The sequence below is a fragment of the Pseudopipra pipra genome, chromosome 15, assembly GCF_036250125.1.
Source record: "Pseudopipra pipra isolate bDixPip1 chromosome 15, bDixPip1.hap1, whole genome shotgun sequence".
In the NCBI taxonomy this organism is placed as follows: Eukaryota; Metazoa; Chordata; class Aves; order Passeriformes; family Pipridae; genus Pseudopipra; species Pseudopipra pipra.
In genome coordinates, this window is record NC_087563.1 from 14,421,542 (window position 1) to 14,446,880 (window position 25,339).

Genomic DNA, 25,339 nt, shown 5'->3' on the forward strand with positions numbered 1-25,339 from the left:
AGGCAATTTGCATATTAAGATAAAAAAACATTAGATTAATAGATTTTTATGTTGTGCTCAAAATGTTAGCTGAATTGAAACCATTTACACATACTTCATCTCAAAGGACTGAGAGTCATAAATAGCAGCTGCTCCTTGATAAAAATACAGTCCTGAGAACAAGCCAGTAGCAATGCTTAAGTTATGACATCTTCCATGTCAGAGTATAAGCTATATTTGCAATAAGGAGCAGTATTTACCAGGTGTTCAACAGGCAAAGGCATTCTAAACATGCAACAGCTCCCAACAGAAGTCTGAAATTACTTCCAGTATCTTGCTTACAATAGTTTATTTGCACACTGCAGAAAGATCAAGAAATCCTGCTATGCATTTGTGATCACTAGTATTTCAAACACAACAACCAAGGGATACAACATAAGGACAGGTAGCAAGAAGTGTTTTACAAAAAAAAAAACAAAAAAAAAACAAAACAAAAAACCCAAACCAAAAACAAGAGTCTTTTAGTAATTGGTTAGACTGTTTGCAAGGTAATTGGAACACTCTTCCCTCCCCAGCCCCTGGGAATTATTCCCTACACTATACCTATCCTATGACCAAACAACACTGGAGTGTTTAAATTCAGTGCAAGAAGAGTAATTTTAGGACATTTAATTTCACTCTAAACAAAGGCAAAAGTTTATCTATATAGACATCCAAACGCCAACATATTTGGTACAGTGTAATGAATTACATCCATTTCACCTTCAGAGGTAATGCTCTTGTAGTGCTCACCTGCATTCCACAAAAAAAAGTGTTTGAAACAGTATAATGTGGTAGACTCAACGCTTTAAAAAAATTTATTCAGCTGGAATTGGAACTCCCTAACATTCACAATATAATTTAGAATGCACTTGTTACATGAAGAGCAGATAAAGGACTTAAACAGTTTCACATACCAGTTAAGATATTCCACATGCTCCTTCCCCACCTACAATACTGACATCTTGGTTGTGTTTTTTTTTCTTTTTCTTTTTCCTTAACAAATACTCAGTTCAACTTGTGTACCTGCCTACCTCCCCCATTTCTACAGTAGACATACAGTGACAACAGTGAGAGGATATGGGACACTGTTTTATTCAGTGTTTGGACCCTGGAAAGGAGTAGGCCTAGCTATGAAATCGAGCTTGACAATGAGCTGAACATGAAGTGCTTCAGCATCTGAGGCAGAGCTGCTCTCAGGAAGAGGTGTATCTTCACGCAGAGAGGAAAGAATCGGTGGCCGAGCAGAGGGGAAAGGGGGAAGTAGCCTAACCACACCTCCCCCCAAACCCTCAGCTTCACAAAAAGAGCTCAAGAACAAACAAAATCGGTTATCTGCAAGGTCTGCAGGATGAAATGCCACATTAACATGACCCACTCCAAATCCCAGATCGTTTGTCAACACTTAACAGGGCTTTAGCCATGCACAGTATCATATGCTATAGACTGTCTAACCCTCTCCTTCCACCCCTTCTTCCTCTTTCCCCTCCCCCCAAAAGAATGAAGTTCATTAATTACAGTTTCACTACTTGTTTCCCCATACATCCCCCCTAGTTTTTTCTTTTGAGGGCAGAGGGGTTGTCAAAGACATTGATAACTTTTCTTTAAACAATTACCAAATTTTAAGGGATATAAAGACATCGGTGCATTTAGGAATTTACATATTTGTAAAAAAACCTAGTTATAAAACTGCATTATCACCTAGCACTTTCAAGATTCATTGTTATATTTCACTAATTAATATATTAAATTAAGCCAAGGTTTGAGACTGGAAAAATTCTACCAATCTACTTAAAAACAGAAAAGAATATTTAAAACCAAAAATGAAAAGGTTAGTTATGTTACATTCCAAAATCCACAGCCCATTATATTAAATGCATTCTTTCTACAGGAATGATGCTCTTTAAAACAGATGATTGCAAATATTTTACTGCTAGACACTCCATTACATTGGATAGTGTGACTGGAACCTGTGGATGGTGAAATCTTGAGGTTTGTCCAAGTTTCAATGTAAGGTGTCCAAGGTCCTCTCCCAGAACCATGTTTCAAAACAAAAGAAAAAAAAAAACAAAACAAAAAAAATCACAGATCAAGTTCTTATGACTTTTTTCAATCTTTCCTTGGCTTTCTGTTTCTGGGTGATCTATTCACAGTTTCCTCCTCCTGCAAGAAAGTAATTTGTGTAAATATTGAAATAAAACCTAAGATTATCTTTAATAACCATTTTGTGAAGATCTACAAAGAATAATCTACTTTCACTTCTACATTAGGATTTACTTTTTGAAAGGACCTACTGCTGTAACCACTTTGTGGCAAACAGCCAAGTCCTTGTTTTCACAGTGGATGTACACTGTTTGCTGGGAGCACTCAGCAGCTTCTGCTGATGGGAGAATCCTTTAACTTCAACACTCCACCCATTTTTAAGTCAGCCATTATGTCAGTGGGGAGCACTAAAAGGTCACATCCTGGCTGCACACAGAGCTGAATAAGCCTTTTGCCTCAAGAAGATGCAGTTCATGCAGTCCCACTCCTCTGTCAAGGCAGGCTCTACACAGTGCCTTTAGCAAAGTGCCCAGCTCTGCTCAAGTTGGCCACAGCAATTCCTGTTCTGCAGGGTCATATAAGTTTCCCAAAGTTTGGTAGTGGGAGGCAGCATCATATGAGCCAAGTTAACTCTTAACACTGTAGTAAGGTCTGTTCTACATAAACTAAGGAAAAAATTGCACAAGTTTCCCTCAAAGATCAAGCACTCTAACCTCTGATGCACGTTTCCGGTCATCATCCTCCTCCTCTTCCTCCTCCTCTTGACTAGCATTTCCTGGATCAGCATCACCTTTCTGCTTTTCTTCTAAGGGAAATAAAAAAAAAAATTATTCTCATTTCTGACCTATCTTCAGTTCACCATTGCCTTTACTCCATGTCTGCCAATCCTGCTGGTTTATTCTGTCAGGGAGAATATTGTTCAAGATTATCTAGTTTACCTACCCAGCTTTTCCTCATTTGCTTCCTCCTCCTCCTCTTCCTCTTCTTTTTCCCCTTTGTCTTTTTCTTCCTCTTTCTCATCATCCATCACATCAGGCTGAGGAGCATCAGTCTTTTTGTATTCTGCAGCACTTGGCTGTTTCTAAAAGACAATGTCAAACCCAGGCAATTATTTGGGGCATTAAGGCACATTTTACTGAACCTCTTTTTAAACATGACACTAATTATCAGAGGAAATGCATTACCTTCCCAGAACAGCAGAAAAGGACAACAAGGAACACTGGCAAAGCCACAGTGAGGATGTAGACGACCCAAAGCCAGGGACGCTCTTCAGCAGCTGCCATCATCTGGCCCACAACACCAGGCTGTAAGACAAAAAGAACTGTCAAATTTCATCCCACACAGCAAGTTGTAGCACTTAAGTTTAAGGTACAGAATTTTCAAATACACTTTTTGCAACTTTAAACTTTGTATTTCATACCTCAAAAAAAATTAAAGCTAACCTGCACAAGTACTTTTTTCATGGTTTACAAATTAAGAATCAGGCTAAACAGTCCAATTGTCAGAGCAAAAACTCAAAAGAGAGCAGTGAGTACTCACAGTTACTTATAGCAACCATTACCATACTATAATTAGGAATTAAGGCTCCAATCTGGTTTAGCATAACCCTCAGCCTTGGCACATACAGGTATACACTGACACAGGCTGTGGGAGAGATCAGCAGCAATGCTTCTACTGTTCCACTCAACAGAACAACTAAACTTTCATCTCTTACCTCTGCGGCACCATCAGCTGCCTTTTTCAGTCCCCATCCATCATTGGCCCAATCATCAGCCACAGCTCTTTCAGTACAGATGATAAAGTTGTCAAAAAAGATGTCAGATGTCATGGACCATAACTCAAGTCCTACAGCAGTGAAGGGAGTCATCTTGAAAGGTTCCAAGTCTTCAAAAAAATCTGGGTTTGGGATCTTCCTAGGTTTCCATATACCCTAGGAAAGACAAAAGACATTCTGCCTCACCTAACAGAAAACAACTTTTAGTTCTCAGCCCATTTTGAATTGACTGAAACAATCCTTTGCACTTAATTACAATGTCTATGGGTGCAACTTAGCAGGTTTTGGAAACCCATATAAAGAAGTGAAGTCTGGTAAGAAAGGATTTTGAATCTGTCCACTTGAAACACAGTGCAATTATAACAGCATTTGAATTCTTAATTACACCTGCTGAATCTAAATCATGCTGCTTTTTGTCAGAGAAATGCTTCATTGGCCACCAGTTTATGCAAGGAAAACACCAACCTGATAGTTCACGTTATCAATCATAGGAGGCTTCCATTTGCCTTTGTAGTTTGGATTGTCAATCATTGGGCGCTGCCAGGTACCACAGCCAGGAGCTGCCTCACATTTAGGATTTGCAATCTGAGGTGCCTCCCATTCACCATCCATATCTTCATCCCTGCAAAGGAAAATTCAGTTTTGAAGTCCACCCCTTGCCTTCATACAGCATAAAACTTAGGCAAGTCCTGGGAAAATTACTACTCCTAACATAAAATGGAGACACCGAAACTTTGTATAGCACAGGTCTGTAGATAAATATACTGCATAAGGAAGAAGGATTTTAATGACTAACTGAAGCACAGAGGTTCAACAAAAGCCAGTCCCTGAGCACAGACTGTCCCGCTGCCCCTTCTAAGTAGGTACAACTGCAAGATGGACATCCCTGCCCTGTTCATCCTACTTCAAATCACAGAAGAGTTGAAAAATGCAGAGGTGAATGCAGGACAAAACTCCTCAAACCAACTCTGCCTTCTTCTTTTGAAGCAAAACAGCCTGAATTGGCAACTTCATTAGCAAGTGGCAATGAACCAGCTATTCTTATACTCGTAAAAGTCAGTACCAAAGCCATGAAATATTTGCTGTCGCTTGCAATAGGCAGTAAACTTACCAATCTTCAGGCTTCTCAGCATCAGGGTCTGCTACATATTCTGGCTCATCATCCAGCCAGCCCTCTGGTTTCACAGCGTTCTCATCTGCGATCTTTGCAGGAGCATCCTCATCCCTGGAGAGCAGAACATTATGTATTAACACACACAGCACATAAGAGCTCTTAACCCCAAGGCATGATTCTACAGACTCTGAACAAGCCCACTGAGGTAGACAGCCAGCCACCTTCACTTCTGTCAGGGTAACACCATGATTTCAGAAAGGAATTGCCTTGCAATCTGTTGCTTATACATGTGCCTCATGGCACATCATAGTGCCCACTGCAAGGTAATACTAATTTTTTAAAAGCCAATCTAGAAAGAGCATATTACAGCAAATCCCATATCTTGGCAGTCACTGCAAACACACACTTGGAACTTGAAACTGAATCTGTCATTCACAAAGCACTGGCTCAAAGACAGAAAGCCAGGATCAGTTTCTGATTTAGGGAATCAGATTTTTCAGTCACTTTTAAACTAAGGCATTACACAAACAACTACAAACAGCTTTCAGTTACACCTTCTGCAGCTCATCTTTGGATCTCATACGGATGAAAGCAACAGCTAGCATAGGTGTTTCTGTAAAATCTTTGTCTGTGGCCAACAGAATAACAAGAGCACTAAATAGAAACTCCCAGAGGATGTGGAACCTGTCTGCCTTTGTCTACCAAAGCACTGCTAAGATGCCTAAACTGACTGTATTTTGATTACAAGGACAAGACTCAAAACCTTCCGTAAGACATCTGAGAGAAACTTTGATCAGGACCAAATTATCAGGCTAAGGACTCCCTCAATTCCACCCCTCTATCAGCTTACCAGTCATCTGGTTTAACAGCATCTGGGTCTGGGATTTTTGGTCTCTCATCCCAGTCCTCAGGCTTCTGGTCATTTGGGTCCTCAATCTCTCGGGGTGGATTCACAGGAGGAGACATATCATTTAGCAAATTTCCACTGTTGACAACCGTTTGATCAACCAGTATCTCAAAACTATTATCAGGATTCAAGACTATAAGGAAAAAAGTTGTTGTAGTCATTCCATATATGATACAAAGTATGAGTCATAAAGCATCACTCATCCCCACTGTACAATCCAAGCTACCACCCACCCAACAACTGCTTTAAAGAACTGTTAAGGACCTTTCTCCTTATGCCAAAGTATAACTAGTGGTGATGTACCACATCTCACCTTGTGAGAAAGCAGACTCATGGCAGGAGTCCTACTTTAGACATGCTATAAGCACAGAGAGGTTTGTACTGTGTTTTAGCAGTTACCACAAGTTGACTTTGGCACAGTAAGTATTGCTTTAGTAGTAACAATGTATATATTCACATTCTACTCAAGACTAAGACTTTCTACTACTGACTAACAAGATTTTAATCTCACTACTTTATTCAGCAGGAAAAGTTAACGTACTCCCTGAAAGATTTTAGTCAGAGCTAATATAGCAGACACTATTTCAGGAACCCCTGAGTTTGTCTGGTACTACAAAAGCAGCAAAAAGAACAACACTCTGCCTCTAAATCTAAAGCACACTGTACCCCAAGTTACTCTAGGGCAGCATTCAGGTAGTTCATAAATGCTGATGATTATTTCAGATAACTGCTCTGAAATTCAGTTCTCCTTTAAGTATTAAGTTCATGGTCTCATGACCTTTCTTATATGAAACCAGACCTCCTGTAAGTATGAAATAAGCCTTTGTAGAGATGCCCAGTTTTTGCATTTGAAGCTCTCAAGTGGTTTTTAGTTGTATGGTGCACTGCCACAAACACTCAGTTGTTTATCTGGCTTACTTTATGAGCTTTTGATTCAGGAAACGTTGGAGTTATTAACATGCACGTTTAACAGTCACCATACCTAGAGTATAAAGATGAGTCTTCTTATCAGTGAAGTAACTCTTCAGGTCTGCATCTGGACGCTTTGCATGTTTCTCCTCATATTTGCCAGTCTTTGGGTTTTTGTGCCGGAAGATGAAGTGCAATTTATAGTCCTCTCCACATTTGTCAGGGCCAAACATTATTGTATATGGAGTTTTGTCATGGAACTGGTCCTTTAAAAACAATGCAAAACTTCATCATTTTGAAATACAACTTAAGTCATTGCCTGGCATAAGAACTCCTAATTCGTTAGAAGTTATTCTGCAACTTGCATATCAAGCCCCACACTAAAGCTTGCATTCCTCACATAAGCCTCTAGAAAAAACACCAGAATTATCCCAGCTACTTCATTTTGCATCTTTGGTCTGCCCTTTTCACATGGAAAACACCAGCTATATAAGTGTTATCAGAAAGATTAGTGTAAGTGACAACCACAATGTTTAAGTATATCTCTATATTACAATAAAGTATTTCAAGAGCTATCAACATAGAAGTATCAGTTACTGGCAATAAAGAATGAGTAGCTAGTCCAGCCAGTTTCTTTCACACAAAGTGATAAGCAGCACTAAAAGTGAGGCCAAGTTGAATTTATGAGCTGAGGTACTGTCTCAATCTGATATCTAACTGGATATAATCATTTCACCATTGAACACTGACTGCAAGTCTTTGTTCTTGCTAATGTTATTTTAAAATTCAATGCACATACAAAACTGATTGGGCAGCCAAGAAATCTTCTGGGTGTTTGTGGCTGGTTTGGATTTTTTTTAATACTTTGGAATCTCTATTAATAATACAACTCCAATGAGACTGCAGAAGGAAAGAAGAAGGATGGGTAACAAGCCATAAAAGGTACATCCTATAAAGTCTAGGAAGAAGACAAAAGAAAACCCACAGGCTACAAAAACCTCTGCAAGGTGACCCAGCAGTTCAGCTTTGTCTGAAGAGGCACTTCAAGGGAAGTGTATGATTGAGAGGACAGAAAACAATTCTTAAGCCTTAGGGTTGTATCACAGTCTCTTCCATCAACCACAATTTTAAGACAATGCATTCAAGGGTCATTTATGAAACAAATAGTTCTATATAGGTCATGTGTGCAGCTGAACATGTGAGATTGTATCCAGTCCAACTTCTCAAGACACAGTAACTCACATGGGTTCACATGTCAAAGACAAGGCAAAAATGCAAGGTATAGTTCTAGTTATCTGCATTAGTCTGTTTTAGAAGATGAAACATGGAATCTTCCTTCTGTGCTGAGCTTCCTGAAGAGATTTCTCCTCATACACGGGCTACTCTCCTAAGCACTTTTTCCTTGATCCTACAGCCCAGGGAAATCTGAAGTGCTGCAGAGTTTGGCAAAGGTCTGCAACTACTCAGCTACCAGGGAACTCCAGAGTTTCCACTCAAGGGGCCATTACATTTCAGTATTTATCCTCTCCAACTGGAAACACCGGGAAAACGCTCAGTGCAAAGTACTTTGGCAATCAGGCCCCACTGCCTTCACTGAAGAGGTTTCTTCAGGAAGAAGCAAAATGAAAAACGTTTCTTTCACAGCTAATACTCAAAGTAGTAACATTACTCACCAGGTTCAGCTCCGGGGTTTTTGAAAGCAATTTCACATAGGCCCCACCACATTCTATTCCATTTTGGAAGTTTACCTCATACCTAATTTTAGTTTTGGATAGAAAGGGGAGAGAACATGTTATACAGGAGGAAAAATTACTTTTGTAATACACAATTACAATTTTTAGGTACAAATTAAGAGCAAGGCTGCTCTGGTTTTGTTTGTTTTAAATCACTTGCCCAGTGAATATTAAAAATACACACTACACTCTAAGGACTGAGAAAATATTCATAAGGGCCTCAGAAAAAGTAAAAACTGAAGATTTAGAAGACTTAACCTGACAGAAAAGATTAAAGAAATTGAGTGCTGGTCCAGAAGATTATGATCTATAAGTAGAAAGAAGGAAGAAAAAGCTTTCCAATATATAAGACACTGCAACAGAGATTGAGGTGAGACAATTATTTTGCCCACAACTACCATGGTAGACAGACAACTCAATCTGCAAGACTACCAAAGGAAAAACAACTAGGTCCTAGGAGAAGCCCCTTTAGGGTTATAAGCATACATCAGAACATTTAGGGATGCCAAGGAGCCTGAAAAAAGGCGAAACATCTCTGTCAGGAATAGGCTACGTATGCTTGACCCTCTCTCAATGCCAGCAGCTGGAATGGATGACCACTGGGATTTATTTTTATCCTTGTATTTTGAGGCAAAACTAAACAGTCATGCAAAGCAAAGTGACCAACTCATTATCTTGTGCAAATATGAATTAGTTTACTCTTTGTTTAAAACTGATAAAGTCGATAATAATCCATAATTCAACTGTTCTCACTGAATTATTTTTTCCCTGACTTGCTGGTCTAACACACATCCAAGTAGATTCTTCTACATGGGTTGTGGCCTAACAGAGCTACATAAGCTGTTCATTTTCCAGCAAATGAATGAAGACAGAGGAAGGAAGAAACAAGTGCATCTTTACCCCTATGTCCACTCCACCTCAGAAACAGGGGGCAGTTTACTGCATAATAAAGTGCACTGACCTACATACAGACCAGCTTTCGTTCAAAAGGACAAGGACTTCCACTATTAGCAGTACAAAAGTCAGTTGCCTGACCTTGTTACTACAATTAAACCAAGTGAACTGAAGCCATAAGACAGGTTACCAAGTCTAGAGTACACAGATTTCTTCCTTTTTCATGTTCAGAAAGAACCATGCTGTTCCCAACTTTCCGCTTTGGGAATCTGGGTTACTATTCTCCTCTTATTTAAATATTATAATAGGTTACAGCATCCTGTGTCATGTAGACCCACAATCAACAACAGCTCATTTATGGAATTAACCTTAGCCTGCTGTCCTGTCATTCTGGAAACAAGAGAACACCAAGTTATCCTTTACTTACTGTATAATAAGGGGTTTGGTATCAAACACAAATGGCTTTGAAAGTTTGGATGAAATCGCGTGATGCTTGGCTCGGGTTACCAGTACAAGCCCTTTGTCTCCTGGAAGCTTAGTGTCCTTCATGTCTTGGACTTCCCATTTACCTGGGGAGAAATTAACCCAATGTTACCGGTTTCTAAAATCCCCAAGTGGATCATTTGTTTAAATTAGAACTTCATATTGTTAGCCAGGTATATAAATACTCCTTCCATTTTCTCCAATGAATATTTTAGTTGGGAAACAGAAAAGAAAGCCTTGCACCTCTTCTTCAGATATGACAAACGACTTCGGAAACATTTATCATCCAAAATCTGGATTTAACTCACCATCATATTTTGCAATCTCATCATCCGTATCATCTTTCTTGGCTCTGGAAAGGATCCATCTAGAAGACAGACATCCAGTGGTTGAAAACCCATCCTTTCTCCCTTACACACACTAAAAATCCTGCCCTTAAGATAAGACATCCCTTGCTGTCCTATGACTACACCCCAGTGTCTTGATCTCCCACGGAGCTCTACTCCCAAGCCTGCAAACTTTTCTGCATTTGCCACGTCCCTCCCCCAAAGCAGGATCATGGCCTCCTGAGAGAGCATCCCACTCTTGTTCAAAAAAGTAAAAACAGTACCTCACCATCCACACATTTACCTGAGGAAAGTAAAAGTCAGATGAGGATTAAACCATTACACTTGTATGCCTCACCTGCCCCTTGTTATTAGAGCTTAAGGAAATACTGGTTTAGTTCAGCACTTTAACAGCCATCCTCAAGAAGGCACTGCTGTAAATCCTCACCAACCAGGGCCCTTTGATTCAGTTTTGAATAACACCACCTCTACAGAGAGGGTTTCATTGCCTTTCACCAAGACTTTAAATTGTTTGCTGTACTGAATCATCCTTCAGATTATACTCACCCATCCAGAGTTCCTTTATCAAACGACTCCGCAAAATACACTTCACCAGTTGGGACTGGGGGCCTGTAGGTAACCTATTAGAAAAGAGGGGCACTTATGCACCTTTCAAGATAAATTCCCTTCAGAAATACAGGCACATAAAGCTCACATTCCTCCTCTACACTCAAGTACAGCTCTCCTGGATGCCCTTGCAACATAAATACAGAAGTTACATAAATATTGCTGCTTGTGCCAAGCTGTAGTGCTCTTGCCTTCAATTAAAAATCAAGTATATACCTAGCTGGGAATATTAGTGTTAACTCCTGATAATCACATCACACATTCCAAGGTTAGATCTAAGTCTCCTGGAAGAATCTGAGGGACATGAGAATAGAAACAAAGCACCCAATCTTAAATCCAAGCCCTACTCCCAGATAACATCTTTAATAACATCACAACATATTAAAGGTTAGCAAAGTAAAGACGACTCTGATCAGACCCACATTAACCTCAACGCAAGCAGTAATTTAACTTTTAAAAAGTTTCATGCCAAACCTTTGGAGCTGGAGGAGGACTGCTTGTTTCAGATTTTGACTCTTCTACCTCCTCAATGCCATCGTCCAAGTCATCCTCGATATCAACTACATCATCAGCATCGTTGTCTTCATCCATATCATGTGCCTGGGCAGCAAGGACCCCAAGAGCTAGCAGGGTCACATACAGTAGCCATTTCAGCTCCATGGTCTGGATAAAGAAGAGAAAGCAGAGAGGTCAAGCCAGCACTGCACACAGAACGACGTGTTGCTTCTCAGTACAAACCCAAGCATCCAAGGCAACAGGTGAAGTGCCTTGTCGTGCCATGGGAAGAAAAGCACAAACTTACCTTTTCAGCCCTGTTCTTTACTGCATCTGGCTGGCTGAGACAGCTCTAAAAGCTGGAGAGGAATACAACATAAAGCTAAGTATTTAATACAAAACAGATGTTAACTGAGTGGAGAACCATGCTGCAGAACTGTCATCATTTTGCTCTTACGCTGTCACAAGCAGGACAGCAGACATGTACACACCACCACAACTTATGTGGCTCCAAAAGCCTAAGGAGAAAACCTATTTAAAGGACTTCAAATGCAGCATGCAGAAACTGAAGCTTTCATTCAGTTCAGAAATTGAAATTCAATTTTCTAGTTCTTCCAAGCAGAGAGTAACCCATGGAGTAATCAATCCTCATCTCCTGTTCAATATATATTTTTGTCCTTTCAATTGGTGAACTCTGGTGTTTTCAATCACCAACCCCCTTCCCCATGCTTTATTCTGGAATTATTGCCAACAGTCACAGATACTACTGGCAGATGTCTATAAGCAGTTGAGGCTACTGAGGCAGACCCAGGAGAAACAGACGGTTGATTCAATTCCCTTCTTTCAATCTCTAATTTAACAAGATGACCAAAGAATAGCTCTTAACCGAGGCTTAACAGAATTGAAATATGACACTTAAATTAATTCATAAGGTGCTCCTAAAACATTTGTCACACCTAAAACATGGTAGATGTTGGCAAGCCATAGCTAAAAATACCTTGTAAGTAAAATAGGTTTCCATTTGACTTTCTCTCTAGAAAAAATATAAGATTACTGTACCTTTAGGTTGATACAGAAGGCAACACTTCTAGAGCACTGCTCAGTTTTATTTGACCAAAGAAACTACAACCTCACCTTTTCTCCTTTATGCCTTATTCCAAATTTTTCTTCCAAAATCAAAGTTGTAACTGACACTAATTCTTTTTGAAAGCAAGTATAAAACCAAACATCCCCTCCTTCCCTTACACTCCTGCCTCAGGCTGTAGCCCTGCAGATTTACAAACATAACTCAAGCAGAGTTAACAGTGCCTGTAGGGGCCTAAGATCCTGCTCGAAAACAAACTTTCAACTTTTTGAAGCATATTTAGGCAACTAAAAGAATCTACAGACTTAAAGGCTTATCAGCACTACCCGATACTCCAAAATTACACTGCATACCACATCTACCATTCTCAGACTATTCTTTAACTTCTAATGACAGAGGGGATGTTTCATAAGTACAACAGAAACTGTATTTTAAAGACTTGTGCTGAGGTCATGTCCAGTTTGTCACTACAGCAACACACAATTGCAGCCAGTTTTCCAACAATAGCGATGGCCTTGAGGATTATTGTCTAAATGCATGTGCACAGACCTCCCCCTCAGCTCAGGCAACTGCACCCAAACACCTCTGAGACAAAAGGACAATCGTTCCAGAAGGAGTAGCTGACAAAAACTTTCAAGGGTTGTTATATACAGCAAGACTTGTTTTTTTTAGTGCAGTGTACAACCAAAACTGAACACAGTTTCAGACCCCTTAGCAGTTTGTAGCTCTTGTTACTAGTGTGGAAATCACAACACAAAACCAAAGCATGAAAACAGTCAAGAAACCATTGGTACCTTCAAAGGTTCAAGTTCTTCTTGCACAGATAAGATGTTCTCTGAATAAACTTATGCCCACCAGCACAAAACCAATACAGAAAACATGAGCCTGAAATTTCATCTGAGAAAGTGATCTTTAGAGTTCTGGGTGTGCCCTGCGTGACTGAAGCAAGAACAGATGAGATGGCACAAGGAAGGACACCTTTCCAAGGAAAGGGTTCTACTTTGTCTTACCTTACCAATAGGGCATCACCAAGTGTTTTTGGAATGGAGCCAAATTCAAGAAGATTATACCCCAAGTTTTATAACTTCTTTCAAATTATATTATGCAGACAGAATGAGCACTTTATGATTTGAAAAGTGATACGAGGAAGTTACACTTAAAAGTGAGCCAATTCTCTCCTCTCCTTCTAAAAGAGAGGAGTTTCTGCACCCCTCCTCCCAACCTTGTGCAAAGGGTATTAATGGTTTAGCATGCAAGTAATCCCTTAAGCAATCTCACCACCAGCCAACCAGCAATAAAGTTTTGGTGAAAGAATTAAATCATCACCCACAACTTTCCTGCCAGTACTGACTCCATATTTAATAATTACCTACCTCACAATCCCCCCCAACTACAACCCTTTGTAAATATTTACCAAAGTCCATTTGCTGCTGACAAACGATTGCACCCAAGTGGCAAAGCTGCATGGCCTCATATTGCAAGGCTGCTCCAGAAATTCTTCTGTCAAAGCATTCTAGTGGAACCAGACAATTCTGCCAGTGACCACACAGCAGAGGCAGAAGCTTTGGCACTGCACATCTGTACCCCTGATAAAGCCACAGTATCTACCCTGCAAGTCTACATTTATCAATTAATGTTCTGTCCAAATTTGAGGCCTCACCGACCCTCACTTCAAGGGAGAAGTACTGTCTGATCAAGTTTCCAAGCAAGCTTAATTCTTTCTCACCCCCCCCCAAAAAATAAAGCTAAAAAAGCCTAAAGAGAAGCTAATCCAGTTCCATGTCCTTACCTCTTTATAATCATTGGCAAGCAGTAGTCACAGATTTATATTCCTACAGAAAGATGCTTAGGACATTTCCTACACATTAAATCAGTCCCAAATTCGACATAAGCTACCATTCATACACCTTGAGTACAGGCTGGTAGCTTCTTCTGCAACTGCCTGTTACCATGCCAAGCTCTTTATTCTGTTTAACCTGTAACAATACACAAACTGACTGAATTATAAAGAAATAAAAGACACCATGTTCTCAGAAGAGCAATCTAAGAGAAGCACACATTTTCGATATTTAAAAAGCTACTTCTATCCATAATGGATGTACTGCTACAGGAGGAAATTTCAAATTCACTTCACAAAACCCTTAGGGACACAACATAAACACAATTATGCCTTAGTAAATTAGGTTATTCCTAAATAGAAGAGGAGGGGAGTGGGAGAGAGAAGAAATTCAGGTTTTATACAAAACAGGCATAAATCAAATTTTAGTGGAGCTTTAAGTTGCTGGCAACTACAGGTGTTCAATTAGTCACCTAAAATGTAGTCTGAACCTTCAGACACCCAGCCACCTACTCTATTATGATCAGACTTCTCCCTTGAAGAAGTGTCCAATTTCTAAGCAAGTACCATTGTTAGCCATCTTTTTAGTCTGCCTGCACTCCCCTTCTTCAGCTTTAACTGTGCAGTATTTCTGAAGGTTGGTGTATTTCTGATCATGCAATTGCCGAGAGCCATTAACAAAGGAACACTTTCATAATAGGTGAGAGCTTCTGACGTCTCCATTCTACTTCAGTGCAACCCTCCCTTTCACCATAACAACGTTTCAAGCCAGAGATGACTAAAACTCCATCTCCTTTTTTTTAAATCCGGTCTTCAGACACTTACAGACACTGGCACACCACTGAGACCGAAGGGAAAACTACCGCAGGGTAATCCCAAAGTACAAATCAGGAAGAGAGTTCAAGACTGCCAGGGCTACAGATCACTTGTCTTCCCTCTGTGCCCACCCACAGCCAGCTTCTAAACCAGAAAACCTAAGAGTTGATAGTTAAGCTGTTCACCTGACTGTCAAAAGGCTGAGGTATTTTCCCCTGGAATTTACAGGACCTATAGCAGAGCACTGAAAAGAGACACTTGGAAGAGCTGCACTACAGACTTTCCAAAGTCAAAAATGAAACCGAATTGGAGATTCAGAGAGAGAATCAGCTTCTTGCCCCAAAAGTGGCACTCTCAACACATGGCTAAGGGATTGCTACCGTTGGAGTTCAAGGCTTTCAAGAAAGTCATGCAGTTTCAGAGACTAATTTTTATTTAGAATTGCCCTTTCTCTGGGCATAAAGGGAAAAGTTCTTCTCAGTTATTGGCATGACACTGGAAACACTTGGCTCATTACAGCAAACAGTTGTCACCATTCTCTCTAACATATACATGTCCTATGGACAGAGAGTGAAAGGGCTCACAAAAAAGATGTTCAAGTCCTCTGCTATCATACTTCCAGAACATACTATTTAGTAACTTCCCTGTCAGGTCAAACAGAGCCTGAAAAACCAGTTTAATCATCTCCTTGGTTACTAATCTATTTCAGTGGTTCATCAAGCCAGTTCTTAACACAGCGTATTTCAGAATATATAACTACATTTGAATGGCTACTGGCTATGTAGTTTACTACTTACTTACTTTTTAAAAGAATTAACAGTCACATTAAATGGGTCTTACTAAAAATAAGTCACCTACTATGAACTACACCTCTGCAATTTAACTGGATGAGCATCAGTGGTTTCTATTTCAGCAGCATCTGAAGTCTCAGCTGAGTGACTTAAGCATGGGAAGAGCAAATTCTGCTAGCAAAGTCCTGTGTTCCAAACACTGGATTTCAGTGTGGTATTTACAGCAGAAGCACACTGGTAAAAACAAGCACAATGCATTCTCATACAAGGCAAGAATTAGGGAAGAAAAATTTAAAGACACAAAAGTGAAGAAATTTCATCACAACACACAAAAAAAAATGCAAAGAGACAAGAACAGAAAGCCTGAGACACAGATACCCTTTTTCCCTCTCAAATGAGTTTTCTGTGGTTTCTGAGTAAAGGCTTGGTTACCCTACTTGGTAGTGCACTAGTTTCTTAAAGTCAGAACTACTGAAGAGCAGAGGAAATCTCTTGTACAGCTCACAATCTCTCTGCCTTCCACATCCTGCCTCCTCTGCGGTGCCAGGGTAACTGTTTACACAGTCTCATGATGAACCAGCAGCTGGTTTAAGATGGCTCGAAGTCCTTCTGCCCTGTTATTTTAACCCTGTATCAATACCCCAGGCCAACCCAGCAAAAGCAAAGAGCTGTAGCAGTACAAGTGGAAGGAGCATGAGATAAAGCAGCCAAGGATAAAGGAAACAAAGCTGTTGGCAGCAGAGTCAGCTTAATGCCACAGTTTCAAGCACAGGCCTGTCACCTGCACCTGCCTGACCTGTCTTTGGGCAGACTTGGGGGATGGACACACAGCAAAGCTGAACAACTGTGAGGTCAAACACTGTATTAACTCCCAGTATTGCACCTACCACCCCTCTAAGGGGGGGTATAACAAAATTAGGTTCATATATATGCAGCAATTCGTATGACGCAGACAATACTTTTCCCCCTTATATATTCAGTTCTGCAGCCAGACAATTTCCAGCATTGTGAAGATTCTGCCTTTAGCATCGTAACTCAATGAACAGCAGACAAGACTAAAGCAAAACCACCTTGCTTACAAGGGCCTAGAGGCAAGAGCTCTCTGTAGGAGTGGTTTGCTCCCCTTCCCCCACTTTTTTTTTCTTAAGGAGAGGGTGGCTTGGATACACTGCTACATGAGGAAAAAAGGGCTTCTGGAAAGGATTAGCCAAACCTCTCTTGGAGAGCCCCACAGAAAAAGCTGCCTCTTGTTTGGGTTGTAAGGAGCACAAACCAGGCAAGGGATTAGGTGTGAAAAGGGACAACAACAAGGCTTGCTTTTAATAGGCATTTCAAATATGCCAGTTTCTAAAAATAATGTACAACAGTGCGGGCACAGTACAGGAGCAAACAGCAGATACTGTTTGTCAGCAGAGATATCCTTCCAGCAGAACTGGAAGTCCTTGGAGGGTGAAGACACAGCCGTGAGGCTTTTTGACCATAAAACAGATGGGCTGCTAGGAAAATTGTATTAGGTGGGGGAAGATCTGGAGGCACCCCAAGATCTTTCAGACCATCAAGCCTAGAAATCAATTCAAGTTTGCCCTGCTACAGAATTGATTCCAGCAAGAACAGGCTGCCACCATGATTACTACCAGAGGCAGAAATTGAAAGGCCAGAAAAGGAAGTGAAGGGCAGGGCTAAGTACAAATCACAGCGAATTCTCAGTAAAGGATTTATTCATTTACTGAGGGGGAAGTGCTGCAGCACACCAAATGCCAGAGTAATCTGATGGAAGTTGGAAACTTTACTATTTCGAATTAGATTCCTTTCCTAGGAGGGTATTTGATCCCAAGAAACAGGTTACACCTTACAAACAGCTTGTGAAGTTGCCTGTGAATTGCACAAATATCTTCTTCAAAATGTTATTTTTTTAAAACTAGAAATACTAAGACTTAATACAAACACGAAGTTTTATTCAAAGCTTTTCCTAGTTTTATTAAGTGTTTTGGACAAACCCATCTAATATGGCCAAATCCACAGTAAGGTGGTCTTTTAAGTCAAGTGCATCAGCATGAAACTAGAGTAACACATTTCAACCTATATTTAACCAGTATTTTATCTGCATTACCTCATACATTATTATAGTTCCGCTATCTCCTTGCAGTATTTTAGCAACAACCAAAACCACAATGGGTAATTTTGTTCCATAAAACCTGTGTGCTAACTACGCTTGCTTGACAACGTTAAGTAAACACACTGCATTTAGAAATGCATTACATGCCTAGAGACCAGTTTTTGTACATCTAACATACTCTACATAAGTTTCAGAAAGACTTTTCCACAATGCTCTGCAGAAACGCTGTAGCATTAATTATGTTAACACTCATCATATTAAAGTCTGGATCTTTAATATTACTATTACCATTAATACATGTCTGTTTCCCCTCACAACCAAATCACCTGCAGCATTTCTCTTTCTGCAGCCTAGAAAGTTCTTAACCACAAATCTGCATGTGAAAGTTCACTCTCTAGAATCAGAACAGGCAAGAAAGCAGTGGGCTGTACATGCTTTAATTCAAAGGTCTGGGGGGGTTTTGTTTTAAAAGCACACAACACAGTCTTCAGCCAGAAATGAGAACTGAGGTGTCATTTACACACTATTTTGAAGACACTCCACACAAACAATATTTGGGTGGCAAAAATTAAACTGCACATTATAAGTCCCTCAGATTCTCAAACCTTCCTTGTCTGCACCTCACCTGTTGGCCTCCAGCTCTGCGTCCCGAGCTCACCCTTTCCAGAGGCTTCTCCTTCCCCTCGCTCAGCCCGAGCCAGGCCCCACGACACGCTCCGCACCCACCTCCTCTCCTCTCTCTGCGGGGCTTCACAGGGAGCACGTTCGGGCGGCTCACGGCTATTTTTGACATTAGAATACGCAGCCAGACCCAACCCAGACCACATCCAGCCCACATCCACCTCCCACCCTCGGCCCCAGGCCGCTCCCGCCCCAGCACCCCGGGCTCCAACCGCTGCCCGGCCCGGCGCTCACAGAACTTACCAGAAGAGCCGCCGCTCCCCCCGGGCCGCCCCGAGCCCTGCGGATGCCGAGCGGGACCCGCTGCAGCCCCGCGCCCGCCCCCGCCCGCAGGAGCCTCGCCCCGACCCCCGGAGGTTTCCACCGACCCCGCACAGGCCGCCCGCCGCCCCCCCTGGGGCCCAGCCGCGCTCCGCCGCACGCCCCCCGACAGGCCTGGCTGCCCCGCCGCCCTCACCCCGCGGGCGAGCCCGTTCGCCGCTCCCCCGCCCCGATGTCCCGGAGCCGCGGTGGCTGCGGAGGGAGAGGACGGACGGACACACTCACCCCTCGCCACCCCGGCCTCCGCCACCGCCCCCGGGCTCCCCTCGCCTCCGTCACGTGCCCGCGCGCCCGCCGCCCGCCTCTCTGCCGCGCGTCGACCCCGCCCCCGCCCCACCGCGGTCCGCCCCTCCCATTGGCGGACGGCGCGCGCGCCCGCCCCCCTGGCCGCGGGTCCCGCACTTTGATTGGCCGTCGACAACGCCGCTCAGCGGCCGGCCCGCCCCAAAACACGCCCCCAACGGCGCTGCCCTTCGTGGAGCGCTGCTATTGGCTGGCGACGGTGCAGGAAGTGCCGCGCGATTGGGTGGCTGCTGGGAGGCCGTTAGAGGTGGGCGGGGTCTCAACGAGTCTGGGTCCAGAGGCGCTGCGGTGGCGGACGGCACGTTGAGGGCGGTAGGGGGCGGTAAGGGGAGGTCGGGGGCGGGGCCAGCACCGCCTCACGCCCCGCCCACCGCCGTCACGGCCCTCACCCGCCTCACACGACACCCTCCTGTTAAACTGCAAAGCTGTCTTTATGTCTTCTCGTTCTTTAGCTCTTTAAAAAAAGGGGTTTGGGTTTTCCTGCCTATTCAGAAAATTCGGTGTGCCCAGTCTTTTTTTCGCTCAATTACAAGCTGAGAGTTCAATAAAATGGTGAACACGTGCTCCAATGGGTCAGCAGACCAGAAGCTTTAAGCAGGGCTGTATTTCCAAAATATATATTTCTGAGAGGTGAAATACTGTTAAACGCTCAATATTTGTGTAACGAACCAGTACAGAAACACAGAGGAATGCAGGAATAACTGCCCCTGCTGTGCCAAGTGGGATGGAGAGGCCAAAGGAGGTGCTGGGTTTGATGGGATCAAACCACTGTCACGAGGTTAAAGTTGAGGTATCCCTGTGTCCCACCACACGTGCAGCCATGTGGGAGGGCAGGGAATGTGGACCCACGGTGAGGAAAACAGGCTCCTGGTACCCTGTCAGTAACACATCTTTAAACTTGTCTCTGAGCTGCTCCAGCTGAGAACAGTTCAATGGAAAACTGTGCATGAACCACCCAGTCCAAAGCAAACGCCCGTGTGGGCTGCGGGCTGCAGCATGTTTCAGCAGATAGGTATTCTGTAGGAATACCAAATCCAATATGGCTAGGAAGGGCAGGAAAAAGTAAGGAAGAAAAGGGTGGTGTTTTTCCCCTTTGTAAACATAAATCTGTTTTGAGTCGATGCAATGAGTCAGCAGCATAAGTCTCCCCACAGAGAAAATTCCACCGCGTTAGGACAATGCAAGCAGGGCCCCGGTGTTCAGAAATAAGGCTCAGCATAAATGAAATCAGCAAATCCCTGCTTGCACTGAAGTTTGGAATCAAACACATTTTTCCAGAAAGCCACCAAGCTGGCTCCTAAACCTCCCCGTTGAGCTGCACCCAGAGGCTAAAGAGAAGGTGCAGACAGACAGGCAGGAAAATAGCCACAGACTGTAGCAATATAGCAACAGCCACACAAATAGCAGCAGAGGAGATACCAAATACTTTAAATAAGAACCTAAAAACACCACAGAGGAATACTTTTGAGAGTAACAAAGCAATATATTTTAGCAAGCTGCCTCCTTAATCTAGGCTAAACCCATTTTTCCACCAAATATCTTTCAAGCCCCTCTCTTGAAACACTTTATTAACTCCAACACAACTGCAGGACAGTGTAATATTCCCGCTGCAATCACAGAAGCACCAGGAAGTCAAATATACACACACGTCTGTCATGCATGCTTCCCTTTTCTCTCCCACCCTTTCCCAAAAGAGAAGACATTCCTTCCTTTTACAACCTGCTGAATCATGACACAGGCAGGCAGTCCCGGAGCTGGCTCCTGCCTGTGCTGCTTTGTCATCCAAGGAAACAGAGCAACATAATTTAAAAAAAAAAAAAAGAAACTGCTAAAAGTATATCCTACACTGGGATTTTCAAGGTGTTTGAACTTAGATAAAAGGAATACAGAACCAACACAAGAGAGAGAGATAATCTGGAAGAAAAACAAAAAAGATGAATAAAGGAAACAGAAAAAACACGCACAGAGATTGCTTTGGCAGCTGAGAAGGTGATATTTTTAGACTGCCAGGGCAGGGATGATGAAAGAAAGAGCATGGCAGATACCACATGGCAAACATGACATTGTCAAGCAAAAACACTTTGGTGTGTTCAGGCTTTACTGCAACAGATTTGCCTAGGTCTACTGACAAACACTTGGGGAGCGTGCTGATCTCTATCTTTGGCAGTAAAGTTGGAAAGGCAAAAATCAGTCAGTGTGGCAAGACTGGCAGAGCCTGAACAAGTGCAGACCAGAGGTGAGAGGCAATCCTCAGCTTATAAGTGCACTACAGCTTTGAATGATTGCATTTTGGGTAACTTTTCTTGCTGTGAGCAACCTCCTGGGCTTTCCACTGGTGCTTCCTTAATTCCCTCTCCAAAGAATTCTTCCTTCCTTAATTCCTGCAGGGCATCGCCACATTGCTACAGCTCCCCTTGCATCTCAAGCACTAGTAGTACATCTTTTCAGACTGCTCTCCTCTGGAAAACTGGCAAGAAGTAGGCGGAAAATCCAGCAGGTCAGAGTGGGGGGACATGAGGGACACCACACTGGCAGAGAGCAGGCAGGCAAGGCAGATGACCAGCAGGAGAGCATTGACTTTTGCTCTTTCAAACTTTGAACTGCAGGAGGGAAGACAAGCTCTCGTCTCTGTATGGGGCAATGTCCACACGCCCTGGTATGCTTTCCATGGAAAACATATTTCTTTACAATGGCATCTCTGGAGAGCATGCCTGAGAAAAGAGTGGGGAAAGATACATGAACATTATCAAAATGGGGGGACAATAAGTGTCTAAAAAGGAAATAATGAAGTCCTGCCATTTTCAGAGCTAATAAACATCAATGTAAGAAGTGTTATAAATTAACTGTAATAAGATGAGGCAGATAAGTAGGAAAAAAAGCCAAGAGAGAAGCAGAAGCAGAGCACTCACGGATGGGAGGAGACAGGCAGACACAGTACTGGGGGGGAAGAAGGTAACCCATCCACCTGATACCATTTGCACAAGCTGGGAAGTGTCCCTGTGAAGAGGAATTTTACAGAAAACTTCTGGGACTCAGAGTTGCCCAAGACAAGACAGTAAGTGTAGGTTTAGTCTGGACATAAGGTAGGGAAATCCTGATGGTTACCATGAGTGGTACACAGCTTTTCCAGCTCCCTTAGGCATTGCACCAGTTTGCTGGGCACCACTTTGTTCCCACCGTGCCCCTTTTCCACCAGTTCTTTCACAGACCAGATGTAGGTTTGCTTAAGAGTAGCCTTCAAGTATCCCCAGAATTGTATTCTCCCTGAGGGTCTCACACCTGAGGCACTTTTATCTGAGCGTGGTTGCAACACACCTAACTAGGGAAATGCAGATTACCCTTGAGATTTAAACATGGCATCCTCTGACCAGCTAAACACTCATCAGCAACAGCAACAGGCTGCCACCACCTTGGTGTCCTGAGGGCATCATCAATGCCCAAACCTTTTTGCAAAGGAGAAGATTCTCAATTCCCAGAGGTCACTGAGAACAAGGGCACAGAGAGGGGCTGTGAGTGTTATTAGTGATAAGGCCAAAAGAGAGACATGGTGCTGAAATAGAGTCTTTCCACTTTAGCTCACTCGTTTCAGATCCACTGGAGCTGATAGTGACTGACAGTAGCTGCTCTCCCCCAGCTGCTCGTGGCTCCATGACAATTCCTCTACAACTGGTGTCCCTACAGCACTCAAACCTCCCTTGTGAGTCGGTACTGCCTTGCTGGCTCAGGGTTGGTTGTTTGTTTGTTTGGAAGCAGTTGTTTTGCCAAGGAAGCTTTTGCTTGTTTGTTTTGAAGGAAAAAAAACATTTTCAGTTCTGAATAGTCAAGTTTCCAAACATCTTAACTTTTGACAGATTGTTTGGGTGTGCTTAATAGCAAATGAAATTCCATTCAAATATATACTATCCTGGGGAGAAAGGAAAGAGGTAAATGGGTATATTATTTGTGGGAGAGAGGGGTAGGATGAGGAAGTAAGGAAAGGAAGGAAAGTGAGGGAAGGGAGGGAGGGAGACAGGGAGCAAAGGAGGGAGAGAGGGAGCATCTTCTTCTCCCATGCCAAGATGTGATTGCTCCAGGGCATGTCAAGGTCCCATGACCAGAATTTTCCAAGAGCCCAACATTCTCAACACACTCACCCCTTGGCTTCAGGGGATAGGAATTCCTCCAGCCCTGCAGGAGAAGCCAGGCATCTGGGACCAGATGCATCCCTTGAATAACTGAGCTGGCCTCAGCACAGTGCTCCCTCTCTGCAGCTGCCTGCCTTCCCCACCAAAAAATAGGCAAAATCACATAGAGCTGCTGCATTCCTGACATGACATGTAAACAACACAAGGCCACCTCAAACCTCTGGCCTGTCCTAATCCAAATTTACTGGACTCAATAAACAAGGAATTAGCAGCACTTAACCTCTCCAGATGGGCTACTCTCCCATTTGCAATCATCAGCTCCTAGAGCTGAAGAGGCTGAATAACAGAAAACCAACATTTCAGTCATTTCAGTGGGTCTTTGTCTGTGTTCGACCAAAAAACCCTCATCAGTCTCTTCTTTGAAGGAAGACAGAAATCCAGATGTGGTCAGTTCTTTGCATGCTGTTTTTTGATCCCTATGTTTTACACTTCACTGCTGTTTTCACTTAAATCTTGCATGTGGTTTTACACTGAGCCTATTTCCTTTATAATACCAGAATGTCACCCTCCATGTGGCTTCCTCCTGTGTGCTCCTGTGGCCATGCCATGGCTGGTGTTGGGCACCTGTCCCAGCTGAAAGGAAATCAGCTTAAAGACATGTGGTTTTTCTCTGCTGGATTCGCAGAACTGGCTTTTTTTAGGACCAGCACAGATGTAGATATGCTTGAACAACTTGTGAAATTGAACCTCTGACACTCAGTGATGCTGATGAAGGCAGGTTGGTGCTAAAATACTCTACTATCAGTCACAATGGTCCAGGTAGGACATACGTCCTATTCAGTTGCCCCTGGTATGGAGCATCATCTTCTGGTGGATGATTTCTCCAGGTAGAAAACTGAGCTTGACAACCTCTTCAATTGCCATCAAGAGCTCTGAAAGTCAGTAACGTGCAGGAGGGACTTGCTTCTGAGAAGCAACCCTCCCAGGGAAGAGCTCTTCCCAGAAACAGCTCCTTCCCAGTCGTGTGTGAGATGTGAGGAGGAGCACGTGCCCACAGGGAGGGGACATGGCACAGCTGCACTGCAGCCACAGTGGCTGCAACCAGCCAGCGAGGATTTCAGGAGCACTCACTGTATCCCCAGTAACCACTGGGTCACAGACTGGAGCTGCAGGGCAGAGGGATTGGCACATTTACCTCCCTCTCAAAAAACAGCAGTGCTGCAGTCCCTGCTCGAGACATTATGCCAGGGGGGAATCCATGCCTGTGCTCACTCCAGAGGGTTACAGCAGATGACAGCAGTAAGTCTGTGTGTGCTGAGGGTTTATGTCCATCTCTCAGTTCCAACATAAATTTATTAATAAAGAGTTGAAAATATTTCCCTATAAATGGAAATTACATAAGAGACATTTCCTGACATCAGGTTCTAACTAAGCTCACAAACCCACCTCTCTGCAATCACCAGCAGCTCCCCAGGTGGTCAGAGATGCTCCCTCCCCACTGCCTTGCCAGGACTGGGTTTGGATCCCTGAACCACAGTGGTCTGTTTCCTTCCACTACTTGGGGTGTTTCCTTCAACTACTTGGGGTGTCTCCTGACCTAACCCTGTCTGGCAGGAAGGTGACCTGTGCATCCATAGATAAGTTCTGCCCCAAGGAGCAGCCAGAAGATCTCCAACATGTTCATCCCAGGCTGGGATCCTTCCTTTTGCAGGCAGGACACCCCTTCCTGCACTGGTAGAGTTGCAATGCCCACAGCTAAAAGCTTCACCAACCTGTGGCAGCTTCTGCATCCCAGCCCCTGGAGACCATCCCTACCTTCCTGTTCTGATGTTTTTATTTTCCTGTCTTGTATAGTTATTGCTCGGGAAAAAAAAAAAAAAAGGCTGATGCATATTTATTTTCCAAAGAAAATGATAAGAAAATTACTCTCCCTGTAAGCTGGT

The 25,339-nt window shown here is 43.0% G+C and overlaps 1 protein-coding gene across 3 annotated transcripts; it reads right to left on the minus strand.

Moving 5' to 3' along the window:
* Nucleotides 1-1,931: 1,931 nt before the first annotated feature.
* Nucleotides 1,932-19,303, minus strand: CANX (calnexin). 3 transcript variants are annotated; one of them, XM_064672089.1, is made up of 15 exons: nt 19,195-19,303; nt 11,303-11,491; nt 10,769-10,842; nt 10,184-10,242; nt 9,820-9,961; nt 8,439-8,520; nt 6,839-7,031; nt 5,800-5,989; nt 4,947-5,060; nt 4,301-4,457; nt 3,776-3,991; nt 3,246-3,365; nt 3,004-3,142; nt 2,775-2,866; nt 1,932-2,181 (listed from the first exon to the last, which is right to left on the minus strand). In XM_064672089.1, the coding sequence occupies exons 2-15, from the start codon at nt 11,486-11,488 to the stop codon at nt 2,128-2,130; spliced, it is 1,818 nt and encodes a 605-aa protein (XP_064528159.1). In that variant the 5' UTR covers nt 11,489-11,491; nt 19,195-19,303; the 3' UTR covers nt 1,932-2,127. The 3 variants fall into 3 exon arrangements, with proteins under 3 accessions (XP_064528159.1, XP_064528158.1, XP_064528157.1); XM_064672088.1 differs by having other exon boundaries at nt 19,106-19,215; XM_064672087.1 differs by lacking the exon at nt 19,195-19,303 and adding an exon at nt 18,593-18,729.
* Between the last annotated feature and the right edge of the window lie 6,036 nt (nt 19,304-25,339).